This window comes from Gigantopelta aegis, chromosome 10, assembly GCF_016097555.1.
Source record: "Gigantopelta aegis isolate Gae_Host chromosome 10, Gae_host_genome, whole genome shotgun sequence".
Taxonomy (NCBI): domain Eukaryota; kingdom Metazoa; phylum Mollusca; class Gastropoda; order Neomphalida; family Peltospiridae; genus Gigantopelta; species Gigantopelta aegis.
The window spans coordinates 39,102,047-39,120,788 of record NC_054708.1 but is presented as its reverse complement, the minus strand read 5'-3'; the positions used below and the strand labels follow the sequence as shown (position 1 = coordinate 39,120,788).

The following is an 18,742-nucleotide window of genomic DNA, read 5'->3' as shown; positions in this document are numbered from 1 at the left end:
GTCGGTATCTGGATTAAAAATCCCATGCCTCGACTGGGATCCGATCCCAGTACCTACCAGCCTGTAGACCGATGGCCTGCCACGACGCCACCGAGGCCGGTCCCAGGTCGAGGACAGTGTATATGAACTTTAATTATCTAGGCATGTCAGTTATTAAGAGTAAATGTAAAGTAACTGATGTAGAACTGGGCTCGGTGGCTTAATGGTTGAGGCATCTCCCACCCAGAGTGACTTTTAATGGTTCAGTGGGGAGGTGTATGGCTACTACATTAGCTTCTTTCTCAACTATTAAAGTCATCACGTACAAGTGTCAGGTTATAGTGAAGTATGTTATTAATAATTTTCAGAAATAAATAAAATAAAACTAATAATGTGACTAAATTTGTGTTAGCCGGTACATACTATATAAACAGACCTGGTGTTTGAGGGATGTTTTATTTCTGTGACCTCCCAGTGTGAGAATGTTTAGAAAAACATTTGTATTTGATGCATCTAGTTCCTCTTTATTACACTGAGCTCCACCTATGTGTAATGATAATCTTGAGTAACAGCATACACAGCTTCTCTGAATGAAATCAGTGCATGATTCACTGGTGGCCATGGATATTTGCCCATATATATACATCCTCTTTTAATAAAAAAAACGTACGACTAAGAGGAAATGGCTGGAGTGCATGCTCAGTCATGTCAGGCTATCAATTTAATGACATTAATGTTTACCTTGTTCAATTTAGAAATAAAATGTATAAAAAGGTAAGTACATACTCGCATGTTATCTCTGTTCATCAAGAATTGCACCAGGTGGTAAGAAAACGTCGTTTTAAAAGCATTATCGAAAACCGTACTATGACGTTATCAACGTAATGCCAACAATACAAAATCGGCTTTTCCCGCGAAAATAGTCACGTAACCTGAAAGCGGCTACCTGGAAGTGACCAGTCATTACTCAGTCTGCAGTGCTAGCAGACGTATTTGGTTGTGTGGATTCCTTCGTGCACCTCTTGCTGTTTATAGGCATACATTTGCATTGCATTCAGTAAGATTCCAGGCTACAAATTAACTGTAATAATACATTTCATTGTGCATAAAACGTATTAATTCTTACCTTTTTTCCCCACATTTTTAAGGAAATTTGTTTTAAGTGTACTTCCTTAAAAAGAAGTTGTTGTCGTGTCAATGAACGAACATGCACAGACATTACAAAATACCAGGAAATAAAATAATATGGTTTTCGATTTTGTACGGTTTTCGACAATTGGCGATATATATATATATATATATATATATATATATATATATATATATATATATATACATGTGTATATATATATATATATATATATATATCAATCATACAGTAATCCAGTTGGTTACTCTCAAGTGCCTAATAAACATAGGGGCTGAATAAGTATAGGGTCTGGAAATTTGTCTAAACTCAATTAAAAGTAGGGTGCGGAATTAGCATAGGGTGTGGAATTTTTTTTAGAAACCAATAAGAGTAGAGTGCGGAATTAGCATAGGGTCTGGAAATTTAGCTAAATTGTAAAAATTGACTAGTAATGAAGACAGAATTTGGTTTCAGGTAAAAATAAAAATAAGTGTTTTGGAAATAACAAAAATATACTATTCAAGTTTTGTTATTTAATTTAGAAAACAAGCGGCTCAGAAATAAATAACTTGTAGTAAATTCCATAGTATGAAAAAATGTGTTCACTATAAACATATGTTTCTATTATCTAACTGTTACAACTGTGTTATTGTCACACACAATTAAATAAAACTGTAAGTGTGTTTGTAATTTAAATGAAATTATGATAATTAATGTGACGCAAGATTGCAGCTTTGAAAAAAAATCCAAAAGTTCCAGGCTTAAAAACCAAAACAATCAGGGTGGATGACAGCTCGCTAGATTCATCTCCTATATTTAACACATGGTTAATTATAACAAGACGTACGTAATTTCATCAACTTAATTTTTACCTGTAACATTCTTTATTTTTAAAGCATAGGTGGGGACACTTATGATGCCAGGGGCTGGCATGCATAAATCTCAGCTGAAGATTCACAAACAACTGTGGTCATCGGCCATGCCAGCTGTTAATGGAACGCGCCGGAACTGGAACGCGGTTAGGGGATGTAACTCTGCCTAATTTTTATTGCTAATTTCTAATAGACTCTTATTTGCAAGTGAAAATAAAAAGGTTGAGTGGAATTTGTAATTAAAATGAGTGGAATTTGTAATGTAAAAAAAAATATATGTATAAAAAGAGGAAAGAATGTTGATAAAGTTTGGGCTAGTTCCCCTTATCCTAAAGGAACTGTACTTTATCTACTCTAGTATACATAGCTTAAAAAGTCATATTTACCTTTAAGAATTGGGTACTCCCGTCTTCAATGTTTGGTGAAAAGATGAAGTGTTGAAGTGTAATTGATTAATTTATATAATAAAGTGCTTTCAAGACTGTTGCATTGATTTACAGGCGAGCACTCAATCGAACGCATCCTTGGAATTTACCCAACCGAATAAAACCGAACCGAGCCGAGCGATAAAAACAAAATGGCGGCCAACAATGTTCGTAAATGTGTTTACATTTTATCATAGAATGAATGAATGAATGTTTAACGACACCCCAGCACGAAAAATACATCGGCTATTGGGTGCCAAACTATGGTAATGCAAATAAATAAAGTGATGATCAACATCAACATAAAAATTCAAGGTTTAAACAAAAACAGTGTAAAGAACTGTGCAAAAATACAAATACAAATATCACAGAATTTTACGGACACCGAATTGTACTCTAAACTTCAATTTGTGCTGTATTGGCCATTCTCAAAGAGAATGTTACACCCCTGCACCACAGTGAGGTTACAGCACGCGCAGGGGACATTTTGTCATAGAGTAACATACTTTGTTGTGCCTTAATGGTTCAAATGATCAATTAAGCAGAAAAACAATGTATGTATATTAATAAATAAATAGATGGTGCTTATACAGAATCCAGGATAAAACCCCACTGGAAAAAAACCCACCCAGACATAACCCCACTGGAAAAAACCCCACTCTGACATAACCCCATCAATAAATGAGAAAAATGGACAAAACCCCACTGTGACCATTTTACACATAAAACTGAAAAATATGAAATAAAGTTGAAATTTCTGTTTTGGAAGAATAAAATTATAAATAAAATTCACAAAATAGATTATGATAAAGAATAAAGTTTACATTTGTATTTTGATCAGTCAAGTGTTGCACTGATTGCATTGATCTCCATGACAAAGGATTATCTGAACTTTGTGATCAAGAGATTAAGGAGGCCAGGTTTTCTTCTAAGAGATCAAGGAAATCATGGATTTAGGGCTTCCCATTGTTGATTGGGTATGTCATAAATTCTACATCAGATGGACCCCTTATAAGGTTGAAGAATACTACGTCAGTATTCATTTCCTGAGAACTGTAAATACAACTATGGAAGTTATCAAGAACAACAAGGGTGGTCTCAAGCTAATTCACGAAGGCTACTTGTATACTAAGAGGTATGCCAGGAAGAATATTCGATGGGAGTGTTCCAGCAGAGCTGCATTTACTTGTAAAGGCGGTGTGACTTCAGACCTGGAGGTAATTATGTTATCATAACTAACTTGTATGTGTGTAGGTAGATAGATATTAATTTGACCACCTTTTCCCCAATACATGTTATATTTATGGTATGCACATGTATATGCTGTTTCTTTAAATTTAATATGCAACATTATTATTATTATTATTATTATTTTAGCATTGAAATGTATTCAAAATTAGTTACGGGCCGAGATTACCCAAGTCCAGGTAGATTTAAACTAAAGCCTGAATATTTGACTTTGTATCTTTCCAGATAAAGACCATCGTTAGTTTCACACAACATAGCCATGATCCACAGGATCAGTCTGTAGCAGTGGCAAAGCTGCGTTCAGCCATGAAGGAGCGTGCTGGCACATCACGTGGTACACTTACTCAGCTCCTAGTCGATTCCATCAGTGACACACCTGTAGATGTACGCGCAGAACTCGGTAAACCTGATCACATCAAACGTGCACTGCGTCGAGAACGGGCTAAACATATGCCCAAGAACCCCACTTCGCTCCGTGATCTCATGCTAGATGATGAATGGACCACTTCAAGTGATGGAGACAGATTTCTCATATATGACAACGGTGTGGATTCCTCTGATCGTATGTTAGTGTTCGGGACTGATGACGGATTACGTCACCTTGCCAGTTCTGAGTCATGGTTTATGGATGGAACATTCACTGTTGCTCCACTGTTGTTTACTCAGCTGTATGTGATTCGTGTTCCACTCGGTGAGTCAGCTGTGACGTGTGTGTATGCATTTCTACCAAACAAGCACCAATCCACATATGAGGAACTATTCATATCAATTCAGGATCGCTGCAGCGAGCTAGGATTCCAGGCTGATCCTGTAACTGTCACCCTCGACTTTGAACAAGCTGTGATGAATGCAGTAATAACAACCTTTGGTCCACAAGTCAATGTTCATGGATGCTTCTACCATCTTACGCAGAGCACGTGGAGGAAAATACAGAGTCTCGGCCTTGTTCAACGCTATCGGGAAGAGAAGGATGTTAAGCTTTTCTGTGGTATGCTTGATGGACTGGCATTCCTACCAGTTAATGATGTACCAGAGGGGATGACCTATCTGCGTGACAACACCCCTGATGGGCTGGAACCCTTGCTCGTGTATTTTGACAGCACTTATGTGTCAGGATCTTATCGCCGTATTCAGCCTCCTCAACGATCAGATGGATCTGTACCTCCTCTTTGTATGCGCCGTATTCCCCCTGCGTACGCACCATCCATCTGGAATGTGCACACCATCACATTGAAAGGTGGATCCAGAACCAATAACATATGTGAGGGGTGGAACAATTCCTTTGCGAAACTAGTTGGACATGCCCACCCAACCATCTGGAGAGCCATAGACAGCATTCGGAAGGATCAAACCCAGGCTGCTACTGCACGACTTATGGATGAGCGTGGTGAACGACCTGCAAAACGGGTACGACACCACATAAAGAAGCTGCAGACGAAGCTCCATAACCTCTGCACTGACAGACGGGATGACATCAAGTCCATTTCGGAAGTTCTGAAAGGCATCGGCCACTGTGTGAGGTGGAAGTAGGCTAGATTACACTTGTTTCAATAAAAAATAAATACTGTATATACGATTTTGTTATATATTGAGATATATGAGTGGGGTTATGTCCGAGTGGGTTTTTTTCTGTGTGGGGTTATGTCCGAGTGGGGTTTTTTCCAGTGGGGTTTTATCCAGTGGTTTTTTTTCCGGGTGGGGTTTTGTCCGTTTACCGCTTATACATGTTGAGTAAAAATCTCTAATTGGCTAATAAAATATAAAGTGCTGCTTTAATTAATTGAGAGTATGTTTTCCAGATATATCCAGAATTGCCCATTTTCAAGACTGATAATAAAAATGATAAGCTTACTTCTATGGGTACATTGTTGAATAAGTTACATTACATGTCTTGAACTGCTTCTCACTCTCTATTATTTGCTTTCAGATTAACATTTGAGAAGCAAAAAATGCTTCCCTATCCACAAATGAATTTCGAGTGTTAATTGTAAACAAGTAGTAACCATTAGTTTATTGAAATCCAGTAACATGTTTATGTTTGTGCTGCATGGGACATTAGCTATTTATTCAGTCCTGCATGATTACCATAAACACAGCAGATGTTATTGGAACTTGGGAATAAGATACTTGTGAAAACTACTTGGTTCAACTATGCAATTTGTTTGTGCATTTTCAGACTGGCAATTTATTCATTGGTAATTAGTGTATGGGGTAAGCCATGTGTTTAGGGAAATGACATCACATATCAGCATGCGCGCACATTTGGTAGGCAGAAGTTGATAATGGCCAGTAGTAACAAAGCGAACTAGCATAGCGTGAATAGCAAACAATGGCCAAACATGTGCTTAAATTACCGCTTGTAGCATGGGAACGCTATTCTACATAGCTCCTGTATGGAAGAGAAAGAAAGAAAGAAATGTTTTATTTAACGACACACTCAACACATTTTATTTACAGTTATATGGCGTCAGACCACACAGATTTGGAGAGGAAACCCGCTGTCACCACATAGGCTACTCTTTTACGACAGGCTGTATGGAAGAGATACATGTACTCTTTTGACCCATACAATTGGTTGACGATTGGTTGAGTTTGACTATAACAAACTTCCTCTTGTTTTTTCTTTTTTTTCACATGAATAAATATTTTTATTCCATGTATTTTTAAGACATCTGGTCCATATATTTCAAGCAAAGCATTACACACAAATAAAATGTATCGAATAAAACAAGTAGGCCTATATGTATTTAAAACTGTTATAACCTTTAGACTACTGGATTAATTTTTAACAAAAACCACGTTGAGTGGGTACAAGTTTATAATTTTTACTCACATATATTCACTTAAATGTTTTATAAATACATGAAATAAAGTTCACATATTAATCGGTAAGTATTATTTTCGTATCTTTTTTTGTAATTTTTATTATTTTAGATCAGCTAATGATGATTAAAATTAGGCAAAAAATCGAAAAAGTTGCGTTTACTTACGGGCATTTGTGGCCAGCTGTCCAGTATTTATGTCCATTATTCCCGATAACAGTGGTTTTCTGACCAGAATTTTTTTTTAAACCCGAACTAAGATTCATATTGCAATATTTGGTAATTTTCGTTGTTGGTAAAACGATCAAATTTTTTATCAAATTAGCTGTCACAATCAGCTATTTGAACTCAAAATTTCAAGGTATTTTCAATTGAAAAAATCAAAACAAAAGCCACCATTTTGAAAAAAAAAATCTTTTTTCTTTAATTATATTTCCGTTTCCGGTGAGTGTCATGTGCAAAACGGCGGGAAATATGAATTGGGGAATGCACTGTATACAGTGTACAGTATATCGACTGACGTGAAGTCGGGCGAGATATCTCACCTGCAGTAGTCAGAAGGTTAAATACCCTTTGTCAAAGAAAATTATTTCTTTAAAACAATTTTAAAGACTCAGGTTTACAACATTCATTCACTCAGGACAGATAATTCATAATTCCTGTAGCTCATTAGTTATTCTCTAAATATATAAACTGGTGTGTTACATATATAACATATCAGACTTGTCTACTGGTTCATTTGTAAGGCTTTTCATAAAGTTTAAGCAAGTAAGTATCTTATTAGAAAACTTTACAAACTTTAAAACTATTAATTTTATTAAGTCCTTTTTTATACCCTAAAGTTACCGACATCGGATACATATTAACTTGTACACATTGTATTAAAATGGAGGATACTAAATTTAGTTTCAGTACCTGTTCCATGACTACACACAGGGTTGAAAATTAGCGGTCGCCCGGTCGCGTGGCAACCTTTATTGGCTATGGGCGACTAAGAATTTTACAAAGGTAGTCCATTGGGCAACCATCAATTTTAGGGGCTGGCAAGCATGGTTCCAGATAAAAAAAAGAAACACACTGAAACTGAACTGAATTGTAACAAAACTGGTGCGAAATACATATCTGATACATTGTTTCCACCCATCATGTAGAAACATGGCAAAAACTATCAAAGCGGCAAAATGTTCAAATATTACAATTCTTTAGGAAAACGAAAATCTAAAATTTCAAACTTCAAACGCTAATCAAGAAGATGAGACGGGTGAAATAAGTACTGAAAAGTCAAATGAAGGCCAATCTGAGAAATCTGCAGCTGAAATCAAAACGGAGCCAGCCAAAAAAAACATAGAAAATTTAATGAAACTTGGCTTTCAGTTTCCGTGGCTTCAGCATGACGATAATACTGACACAATGCGCTATACCTATTGTAGAAAAATTAGAAAGCATGTTGCTGGCACAAATAAAATGAGGGGAGATTGTTTTTTTTTGTATATCCACCACCCACAAAATAATATTTTATTTAAACGGTAGGATACGTAGGGGATAAAATAGCAGTCATATGAGGCATAAAATTATAATTACATTATCTCCCACCTTCCTTATGCGATCAATTCTGAAATGGTCCTCATTTCAAATTCATGACTGAGTGAAAACTAAACAATTTCATTGTTTCATTGTTTCAAACTATTTATTTAATCCAGCAGCATAAGTCATGTATAATGTTTAGATGGTTACAACACGTGCATAAATGATACAAAAAGAGTAGTGTGGCTAGTAACATTTTAAGCTTGGCGAGTAAATTTATTTTGTCCACTAGCCAAAGAAGAGTACTAGTAAGTTATAAAACTGAGCGTAGAACACTGGCCTGTATGTAGTTCGAACTCATACTAACGTGAGCGCATGCATGCCTATAAAAATAACAACAGAATTTCCCATTAATACCGGGCTTATTCCAAAGGCCAGTTAATTGATTGTCATTGTCGGTATGTACGAACACACACACAGACCCACACCCACACACACACACACACATATTAAATTTTACTAAGGCAGAACATATTAATTTTAGGCCATTGTCCGTTTTCGTCAAAAGGGAACCGATGAATTGACATGTAACTTCACAATGAGTAAAGATAAAAGTCATATAAAAACATATTAATTTATTAAATGTTAATCCCAGGGTAAGCTATAATATATATTTATAAATTACCATCAAACTGCGTAGTAGATTAAATTTTCTTTTCTGATATAGGTTTAAATCTATTGATGGAACATCCAAGGTAATCTGGACGACAAAACTGTAATACATGATCAGGGCCATATTTCTATACAATGCAGTCGAATGGGTATTTGGCAAAATAGTTATGATTCCATGGACCGCTGTCTAGTGTCTAGTCTTTAGGAGAACAGCCACTCCATGGACATCCTTTACTGGAGAGTACCCCTCTTGCATCACTATGAAGAGGACTGCCACTCCCAGACTAGTTTAATTACTAAAGCACGTGTGGTTCTACATTTAGTCTCTTTGCATTGCATTTTTTTTTTTTACTTCAGAGACAATTCAAGTCATGCTGCATACCTTGGCTGTTCTAGCATTTTGTCTTCACCTCTGTGTTAAAAATGAGATTGAATATGTATAATTTAATATAATGTAACATTTTTAAAATACTGGCTACACCAGTGATAGAACCACAAGCTGAATCTGACAAATTTAATTGAAATCGCTTGCCTTAGGTAGGTATGACAAAGTTTGACGTCACTTTGCGCTGCATATCTGCCACCAGCTTAAATGACTCACTTTTCAATACACATATTACAGCTCCCAAATGTCCTGTGCTCATTTGTAGAACTTGATTTCTTCATAACTGCAGCATATTGCAGCTACCTTGATTAGCACTAATCGTTATCAGGGTATAAGGAAACCAGGAAGTATTAATGTTCAAGAGTGTCTGATAAACACCATGTGCAGCAAGCCCATCCTTAATATCTCTGACTTTCCTGATTACATGTATTCTGACATCCTAGGTTTGTTTAGTTTTTTTGCTGAAAGCTGGTTGCCAGTAGATAAATCATCAGTCTTATTATCAGTTACTGTCATTCCTACACACTACAGAAGGTTAACATGCTTTCTGTAACCCTCATGTATGATTCATCTTCATTGTAGCAAGCAAACATGTACTAGTTACATGTATACAGGTGTGCATTTCATCAATAATATCCATACTGGTCAAAATGCATCTACTATTGTGTTCTTGCCATAAAACATTAAATGTGTCTTTAAATTTTTGTGTACTGTTTGATGTAGTTCAGTGTGGCAGAGCTTGTCTGAGGTGTGATGTAGTGTGTGATGTAGTTCAGTGTGGCAGAGCTTGTCTGAGGTGTGATATAGTTCAGTGTGATGTAGTTCAGTGTGATGTAGTTGTGTGGCAGAGTTTGTCTGAGGTGTGATGTAGTTCAGTGTGATGTAGTTCTGTGTGATGTAGTTCAGTGTGGCAGAGCTTGTCTGAGGTGTGATGTAGTTCAGTGTGGCAGAGCTTGTCTGAGGTGTGATGTAGTTCAGTGTGGCAGAGATTGTCTGAGGTGTGATGTAGTTCAGTGTGGCAGAGCTTGTCTGAGGTGTGATGTAGTTCAGTGTGATGTAGTTCAGTGTGGCAGAGTTTGTCTGAGGTGTGATGTAGTTCAGTGTGATATAGTTCAGTGTGATGTAGTACAGTGTGATGTAGTTCAGTGTGATGTAGTTCAGTGTGGCAGAGTTTGTCTGAGGTGTGATGTAGTTCAGTGTGATGTAGTTGTGTGGCAGAGTTTGTCTGAGGTGTGATGTAGTTCAGTGTGGCAGAGCGTGTCTGAGGTGTGATATAGTTTGATGTAGTTCATTGTGATGTAGTTCAGTGTGATGTAGTTCAGTGTGGCAGAGCTTATCTGAAATGTGATATAGTTCAGTGTGGCAGAGCTTGTCTGAGGTGTGATGTAGTTCAGTGTGGCAGAGCTTGTCTGAGGTGTGATGTAGTTCAGTGTGATGTAGTTTAGTGTGGCAGAGCTTGTCTGAGGTGTGATGTAGTGTATGATGTAGTGTGATGTAGTTCAGTGTGGCAGAGCTTGTTTGAGGTGTGATGTAGTGTGTGATGTAGCTCAGTGTGGCAAAGCTTGTCTGAGGTGTGACATAGTTCAGTGTGGCAGTTCGTGGCTGAGTGTGACGTAGTTCAGTGTGGCAGAGCTGAGGTGTGACGTAGTTCAGTGTGGCAGAGCTTGTCTGAGGTGTGATGTAGTGTGTGATGTAGCTCAGTGTGGCAGAGCTTGTCTGAGGTGTGACGTAGTTCAGTGTGGCAGTTTGTGGCTGAGGTGTGATGTAGTTCAGTGATGGTTCAGAGTGCTTGTCTGAGGTGTGACATAGTTCAGTGTGGCAGTTCGTGGCTGAGTGTGTAGAGTGTAGTCTGAGGTGTGATGTAGTTCAGTGTGGCAGAGCTTGTCTGAGGTGTGACGTAGTTCAGTGTGGCAGTTTGTGGCTGAGGTGTGATGTAGTTCAGTGTGGCAGAGCTTGTCTGAGGTGTGATGTAGTTCAGTGTGGTAGCTTGTCTGAGGTGTGATGTAGTTCAGTGTGGCAGTGTGTGAGGTGTGATGTAGTGGCTGAGGTGTGACGTAGGTGTTCAGTGTGGCAGAGCTTGTCTGAGGTGTGATGTAGTTCAGTGTGGCAGAGCTTGTCTGGCAGAGCTTGTCTGAGGTGTGATATAGTTCAGTGTGGCAGAGCTTGTCTGAGTTCAGTGTGATGTAGTTCAGTGTGGCAGAGCTTGTCTGAGGTGTGATGTAGTTCAGTGTGGCAGTGCTTGTCTGAGGTGTGATGTGTTCAGTGTGGCAGAGTGTGAGGTGTGTGTGTAGTTCAGTGTGGCAGAGCTTGTCTGAGGTGTGATGTAGAGCAGTTGTGTAGTTGTGTGCAGGTGTGATGTAGTTCAGTGTGATGTAGTTGTGTGGCAGAGCTTGTCTGAGGTGTGATGTAGTTCAGTGTGATGTAGTTGTGTGGCAGAGCTTGTCTGAGGTGTGATGTAGTTCAGTGTGGCAGAGTTTGTCTGAGGTGTGATGTAGTTCAGTGTGATATAGTTCAGTGTGATGTAGATGTAGTTCAGTGTGATGTAGTTCAGTGTGGCAGAGCTTGCCTGAGGTGTGATATAGTTCAGTGTGATGTAGTTGTGTGGCAGAGCTTGTCTGAGGTGTGATGTAGTTCAGTGTGATGTAGTTCAGTGTGGCAGAGCTTGTCTGAGGTGTGATGTAGTTCAGTGTGATATAGTTCAGTGTGATGTAGTTCAGTGTGATGTAGTTCAGTGTGGCAGAGCTTGTCTGAGGTGTGATGTAGTTCAGTGTGGCAGAGCTTGTCTGAGGTGTGATGTAGTTCAGTGTAATGTAGTTCAGTGTGGCAGAGTTTGTCTGAGGTGTGATGTAGTTCAGTGTGGTAGAGCTTCTCTGAGGTGTGATGTAGTTCAGTGTGATGTAGTTCAGTGTGGCAGAGTTTGTCTGAGGTGTGATGTAGTTCAGTGTGGCAGAGCTTGTCTGAGGTGTGATGTAGTTCAGTGTGATGTAGTTGTGTGGCAGAGCTTGTCTGAGGTGTGATGTAGTTCAGTGTGATGTAGTTGTGTGGCAGAGCTTGTCTGAGGTGTGATGTAGTTCAGTGTGATGTAGTTGTGTGGCAGAGCTTGTCTGAGGTGTGATGTAGTTCAGTGTGGCAGTGTGTAGCAGTGGCAGTTTGTCTGAGGTGTGATGTAGTTCAGTGTGATATAGTTCAGTGTGATGTAGATGTAGTTCAGTGTGATGTAGTTCAGTGTGGCAGAGCTTGCCTGAGGTGTGATATAGTTCAGTGTGATGTAGTTGTGTGGCAGAGTTTGTCTGAGGTGTGATGTAGTTCAGTGTGATGTAGTTCAGTGTGGCAGAGTTTGTCTGAGGTGTGATGTAGTTCAGTGTGATATAGTTCAGTGTGATGTAGTTCAGTGTGATGTAGTTCAGTGTGGCAGAGCTTGTCTGAGGTGTGATGTAGTTCAGTGTGGCAGAGCTTGTCTGAGGTGTGATGTAGTTCAGTGTAATGTAGTTCAGTGTGGCAGAGTTTGTCTGAGGTGTGATGTAGTTCAGTGTGGTAGAGCTTCTCTGAGGTGTGATGTAGTTCAGTGTGATGTAGTTCAGTGTGGCAGAGTTTGTCTGAGGTGTGATGTAGTTCAGTGTGGCAGAGCTTGTCTGAGGTGTGATGTAGTTCAGTGTGATGTAGTTCAATGTGGCAGAGCTTGTCTGAGGTGTGATATAATTGTTCAGTGTGATGTAGTTCAGTGTGATGTAGTTCAGTGTGGCAGAGTTTGTCTGAGGTGTGATGTAGTTCAGTGTGATGTAGTTCAGTGTGGCAGAGTTTGTTTGAGGTGTGATGTAGTTCAGTGTGATGTAGTTGTGTGGCAGAGCTTGTCTGAGGTGTGATGTAGTTCAGTGTGATGTAGTTGTGTGGCAGAGCTTGTCTGAGGTGTGATGTAGTTGTGTGGCAGAGCTTGTCTGAGGTGTGATGTAGTTCAGTGTGATGTAGTTCAGTGTGGCAGAGTTTGTCTGAGGTGTGATGTAGTTCAGTGTGATGTAGTTCAGTGTGGCAGAGTTTGTCTGAAGTGTGATGTAGTTCAGTGTGATGTAGTTCAGTGTGATGTAGTTCAGTGTGGCAGAGCTTGCCTGAGGTGTGATATAGTTCAGTGTGATGTAGTTGTGTGGCAGAGTTTGTCTGAGGTGTGATGTAGTTGAGTGTGATGTAGTTGAATGTGATGTAGTTCAGTGTGGCAGAGCTTGCCTGAGGTGTGATGTAGTTCAGTGTGGCAGAGTTTGTCTGAGGTGTGATGTAGTTCAGTGTGATGTAGTTCAGTGTGATGTAGTTCAGTGTGGCAGAGTTTGTCTCAGGTGTGATGTTGTTCAGTGTGGCAGAGCTTGTCTGAGGTGTGATGTAGTTCAGTGTGATGTAGTTCAGTGTGATGTAGTTCAGTGTGGCAGAGCTTGTCTGAGGTGTGATATAATAGTTCAGTGTAATATAGTTCAGTGTGATGTAGTTCAGTGTGATGTAGTTCAGTGTGGCAGAGCTTGTCTGAAATGTGATATAGTTGAGTGTGGCAGAGCTTGTCTGAGGTGTGATGTAGTTCAATGTGGCAGAGCTTGTCTGAGGTGTGATGTAGTTGTGTGGCAGAGCTTGTCTGAGGTGTGATGTAGTTCAGTGTGATGTAGTTGTGTGGCAGAGCTTGTCTGAGGTGTGATGTAGTTCAGTGTGATGTAGTTGTGTGGCAGAGCTTGTCTGAGGTGTGATGTAGTTCAGTGTGATGTAGTTGTGTGGCAGAGCTTGTCTGAGGTGTGATGTAGTTCAGTGTGGCAGAGTTTGTCTGAGGTGTGATGTAGTTCAGTGTGATATAGTTCAGTGTGATGTAGATGTAGTTCAGTGTGATGTAGTTCAGTGTGGCAGAGCTTGCCTGAGGTGTGATATAGTTCAGTGTGATGTAGTTGTGTGGCAGAGTTTGTCTGAGGTGTGATGTAGTTCAGTGTGATGTAGTTCAGTGTGGCAGAGTTTGTCTGAGGTGTGATGTAGTTCAGTGTGGCAGAGTTTGTCTGAGGTGTGATGTAGTTCAGTGTGATATAGTTCAGTGTGGCAGAGTTTGTCTGAGGTGTGATGTAGTTCAGTGTGATGTAGTTCAGTGTGGCAGAGTTTGTCTGAGGTGTGATGTAGTTCAGTGTGATGTAGTTCAGTGTGACAGAGCTTTTCTGAGGTGTGATATAAGTTTAGTGTGGCAGTGGTTGTAAATTGCTTCTCCACAGCTGTGAACAGTTCAAGCTGTAGAGCCCCTTGTGTTGAAAGCATTAAATCTGTGTGGACAGCTTTATTGATTAGCATGCTCATTTTCCCTGGTCTTGTAAAGCAGAACTGTTTGTGGGAGGTACATGTAGGGGAAACACTTCAGCTAGGTTGCTATAGGTAAAACTTTAAAAAAAAGATAATGTTTTTCTAAAGCCACTTAAATACATTATTTATCTAAATCAAATGTAATAAAAGTACCTACATGTGTACATGTCCGTTAGCTCCAAATATAATGAATTTACCTCTTTTAGTACCCTGTTTCTACATTTAACCCAATTTAGAAGTGATTCCTGCGGATAAGCATACTTCGTTACAAAAGTTAAGCTTAGATTGACCGAAGTTCTGCTACTCCTTTCAGTTGTAGACTTCATAATCATAATCATTTATGGATTTGACATAATCAGACTTAAGACTTGCAATAGAACTAAACAAACCAAGAAAACAAGAATAACCTTAGCAATCCCTTTATTTATCTCAATTACAGTACAATTTATAACGTATGAATACATTTTTTTATATAACTTAAATATAAGTCATTCTGTCAGATAAATACTACATAATTATTTTAATAGCTCATAAATATAACTATTTTAACAACGTGTCAATTCTAGTCCATTAATTTCCTCCTCTTAACCTCACCTATACACTCCCTATTAAAAAAAGTGTTAGTACCCTTTTAATCGATACCTTAAGTTTGTTAGGAAAGCGATTACCTCCAGTAATAACTAATCCACTCCCTATTAAAAAGCATCAGTACCTTTTTAATTGATACCTTAACTTCGTTCAGAAACAGGGTTCACACATATCCTGGAAAACCCTGGAAAGTGCTTAAATTTTATTTTCATCCCGGAAAGTACTTAAAAACTCATGGAAAAATTAATTGACCCCCTGAAATTTAAAGTCCTGGAATTTTATTATTTTACATTGTCACGGTGTTTGACTTTTTCATATTTGTTTTGTTTACAACACCATGTTTTCTTGTATATGTAAAACTGTCGCACCTGTCCGGTGCGAGTGCGAATAATTTTAACATGCTCATATACCGCTGGAGTTTTGAGCATGTCCGTCCTGGGGCCTGTCTCTGGATAGCCAGTGACTTGCTCCGGGACAGAACAAGATTAAGGGCATAATTTTGAAAGTTACATCCAAAAATTAAGTAGTGGGCCTTTAAAATTTTGATGCGCATATCTAATTAATATAATTAATAAAGAAAATTCTACTCATTAAATTTGGTCGCTAGATTAGATCGGGCGGTCAAAAAGAAATTGGATAGATAGATAACATGCCTGATTTGGGGGGGGGGGGGGGGGGGGAGGGTGGAGTGTGAAAATTGAGAGAATTTTGAAAATAGCAATTAGTAAAAGAAATTAGTAGGATTAAAAATTAGAAACAATACGAGACATATGTTGAAAGATGCATACCAGGTCCACCAGCACATACTGACAGTTTAAAAAAGAAAAAATGCATAATTTTAGAATTAAAAACAAAAACGTGAAACTGTAAATATAAAATGAAACACTGTTGACAAATTTTGCCTTAAAACATGTTTTATTTTATAAAATAAATAATTTGTAATGTAAAACTGAAGACTGATTTAGGTGGGGTTTTTTTATAAATAAATAAATAATTTTTAATGTAAAATTGAAGACTGATATAACCCACCCCGTACGTATTGGTAGGCTATGGTTCGCTGTACTGTGGCCACTAAAATAGACTCGCCCGATATTTTTAGAATTTGTATGCTCCCAAATAACGTTATAAAAGGCGAAGTGTGATTGGTCAATATTTAAATTATTATTTGCAGACGAAATGTTACCTGGACATTGGGGACTACGCAGAGTTGTTAGCAATCCGATTAAAATTAGTTCTGCTGGTCTAAATAAGGCATTCGTAATTCACATGAAACATATCGTATATCCTCAGGATAATTCGGAATGTTTTCAAATTATTTTTAAATCACTGGCAGGATTCTGCAAGTAAGGTTTTGATTGGTGGACATGAGCTCGAACTGGCTGGTGTTAGATCCACATGTAATAGTGGAGCTAATTTTAATTAGATTGGGTGACACAGATCCTGATCTACTACATGCTAATATAACATTATAGTGCCTACAATTTCTCCATACCATTAAACTAAGATTAATATTAGGACATGCCAGGACACATCAGATTGGTAACAAATAGGCTACGTGTGCATCACAATACGTACCCTGTGATGTTAATAATACAGGAAGGTCCAACATATTCATTTTGTGTCTAGACTGGGGCAGTTGCCATGTCTAGTTACCTACCAGATATACACCTGCCAATTAGGAATCACCAATGGAGACAACAAAAAGAACAGAGCAGTTAACTAAGAAAACACTTCAGTATGTAGGTTAATGTATGAACATAACATGATTCGTTGTTCAACAGTTATTTCGATTTATTTTGTAGCCACTTTGACAATGGTGATTTATTTTGTATTGTTAAATAATATATACTTATTGTTGGCTTAATGGGATGGATATTATTACAGAACATTGTGTTGCATGCCTCTTTCATCCTCCCACAAAAATCAGATACGTTGTTAATTTTACTTCAGTTCTGAGACTAATTCCTGACATAATGATAATGAGTTAAGTATTACATAACCCCTGCCTCACCAGAGGGCATACTCACTGGGATGGAACAAAATAGCCATCACATTTAACCATTTTATTAAGTAAATATACCTATATACTTGTTGATATTATGCAATAATGTGCATTATATATTGTTGAATGTGCCTACCAGTCCAAAGCCTTGCACATGCATTCCTTTTAGGGATCAGTATATTCTGCTTTGCTTCATCTAATGTGAAAAGCATGGAGTTGACTGTTGTTGGCTTTGAATTCATGCTCTAATTTTCATGGTACTAAACAATAAGTATTAAAAGGCTCAAGCAGTAAGAAATATTTATAAGCTACAGTGAATTATCAATTTAAGGGGGTGGGACGTACATTGTAGCTCAGTGATACAACGCTCGCCTGATACAACGCTTGTCTGATACACGATTGATCTGGGAACGATTAACTTTGGTGGGCCATGCATTGAGCTATTTCTCATTTCAGCTGGTATAACAAAGGCTGTGATATGTACTATCCTGTCTGTGGGATGGTGAATATAAAAGATCCCTTGCTGCTAATCGAAAAGAGTAACCCATGAAGTGGTAACAGTGGGTTTCCTCTCTCAATATATGTGTGGTCTTTAACCATATGTCTGACGCCATATAACCATAAATAAAAATGTGTCGAGTGCGTCGCTAAATAAAACATTTCTTTCGTCAATTTAACAACAAATATGGCCAACTCAAATCCACGTAGTAGAGATGAAAATGCTCTGTTTCGCCCCCTTTCAATTCTGGATTTTAATGCTATCTAAAAACAATTCCTGTCCTCTTTCTTTGATGGAAAGTTTACAAGACTTTAAAATGTTTTCATATTTTTAGTCTGATTTTCAACTGTTTAATATATGATAATTAATTTAAGTTTATAATCATTCATACATGTACATGTACAGTCACACAAATACCACTCTGGTGGCAGCTTTCAAGAATAATGCATGGTTAAGATTTCTTGCAGACCATGCATCTAGCGTACAAATATCGATATGTAAATTGCCCTGCTTGTGATGAAACATTTCTGCATGAGCTCCTGCAGTATAATTAATCAGTGGATCAAGTAATGGGGATGTGGCAGTTGATCTTTCATCTGTACTAATAGCAACAGAAGTAATGTATAAAGTTTGTTTTGTTTAATGACACCACTAGAGCATTTGGATTAATTAATCATCAGCTACTGCATGTCAGACATTTGGCAATTCTTCATTTTTCCTAATGCAGCAAGGGATCTTTTATATGCAGTTTCCCACAGACAGGAAAGCACATGCCACGACTTTTGACCTGTTGGGGTGCATTGGTTGGAATGAGAGAAAACCCATTCAGTTGAAGGGATCCACTAAGGTGGTTCGATTCTGTGATGCAAGCACCTCAAGCGAACATTCAACTGTATGACTGAACAGAATCCCACCACAAGTAAAGTAAGGCTTTTCTTCACTTGATGCAGCCTTAATTTGACTGGACAAGTGATTGATGATGCTCTATAGTTAAATGCCCGTTTTATGGTGAATTGTCATGAACTGACTGTAGCCATAATATGACTCTGCTAGCCCTTATTATTGTGTGGCTGATTTGAGGATGGTGCTACTTATAATGACAAGAAATAACTTCACATCAATTCTAGCTCAACAAAGCTGTAGACACTTTCTAATTAGGATGATTTTGAGAGTTGTGCATGACCAGAAGAAGCAAGGTATACTGGTACTGAGGGAGTGCACAGCTAGACTCAGCAAGTGCTTTGTAAATACATACACTGTATGTGACTTTACGTAACCACCTCCCAC

At 38.3% G+C, this 18,742-nt stretch overlaps 2 protein-coding genes across 3 annotated transcripts in view; both read left to right on the top strand.

Annotated features, from left to right (window-relative positions):
* The window catches only part of LOC121383202, a 62,846-nt gene that overhangs the window by 28,888 nt on the left and 15,216 nt on the right, over nt 1–18,742 (top strand). The window lies entirely within an intron of this gene.
* LOC121383200 lies at nt 2,938–5,222 on the top strand. Its single transcript, XM_041513073.1, has 2 exons — nt 2,938–3,622; nt 3,879–5,222. The coding sequence occupies exons 1-2, from the start codon at nt 3,353–3,355 to the stop codon at nt 5,181–5,183; spliced, it is 1,575 nt and encodes a 524-aa protein (XP_041369007.1). The 5' UTR covers nt 2,938–3,352; the 3' UTR covers nt 5,184–5,222.

Bases quoted from the DNA above. Each gene is read 5' to 3' on its own strand.
- LOC121383200 (XM_041513073.1), top strand. From the start codon at position 3,353: ATGGATTTAGGGCTTCCCATTGTTGATTGGGTATGTCATAAATTCTAC. The intron at 3,623-3,878 runs GTAATTATGTTA...GTATCTTTCCAG, and splicing joins GTGTGACTTCAGACCTGGAG to ATAAAGACCATCGTTAGTTT.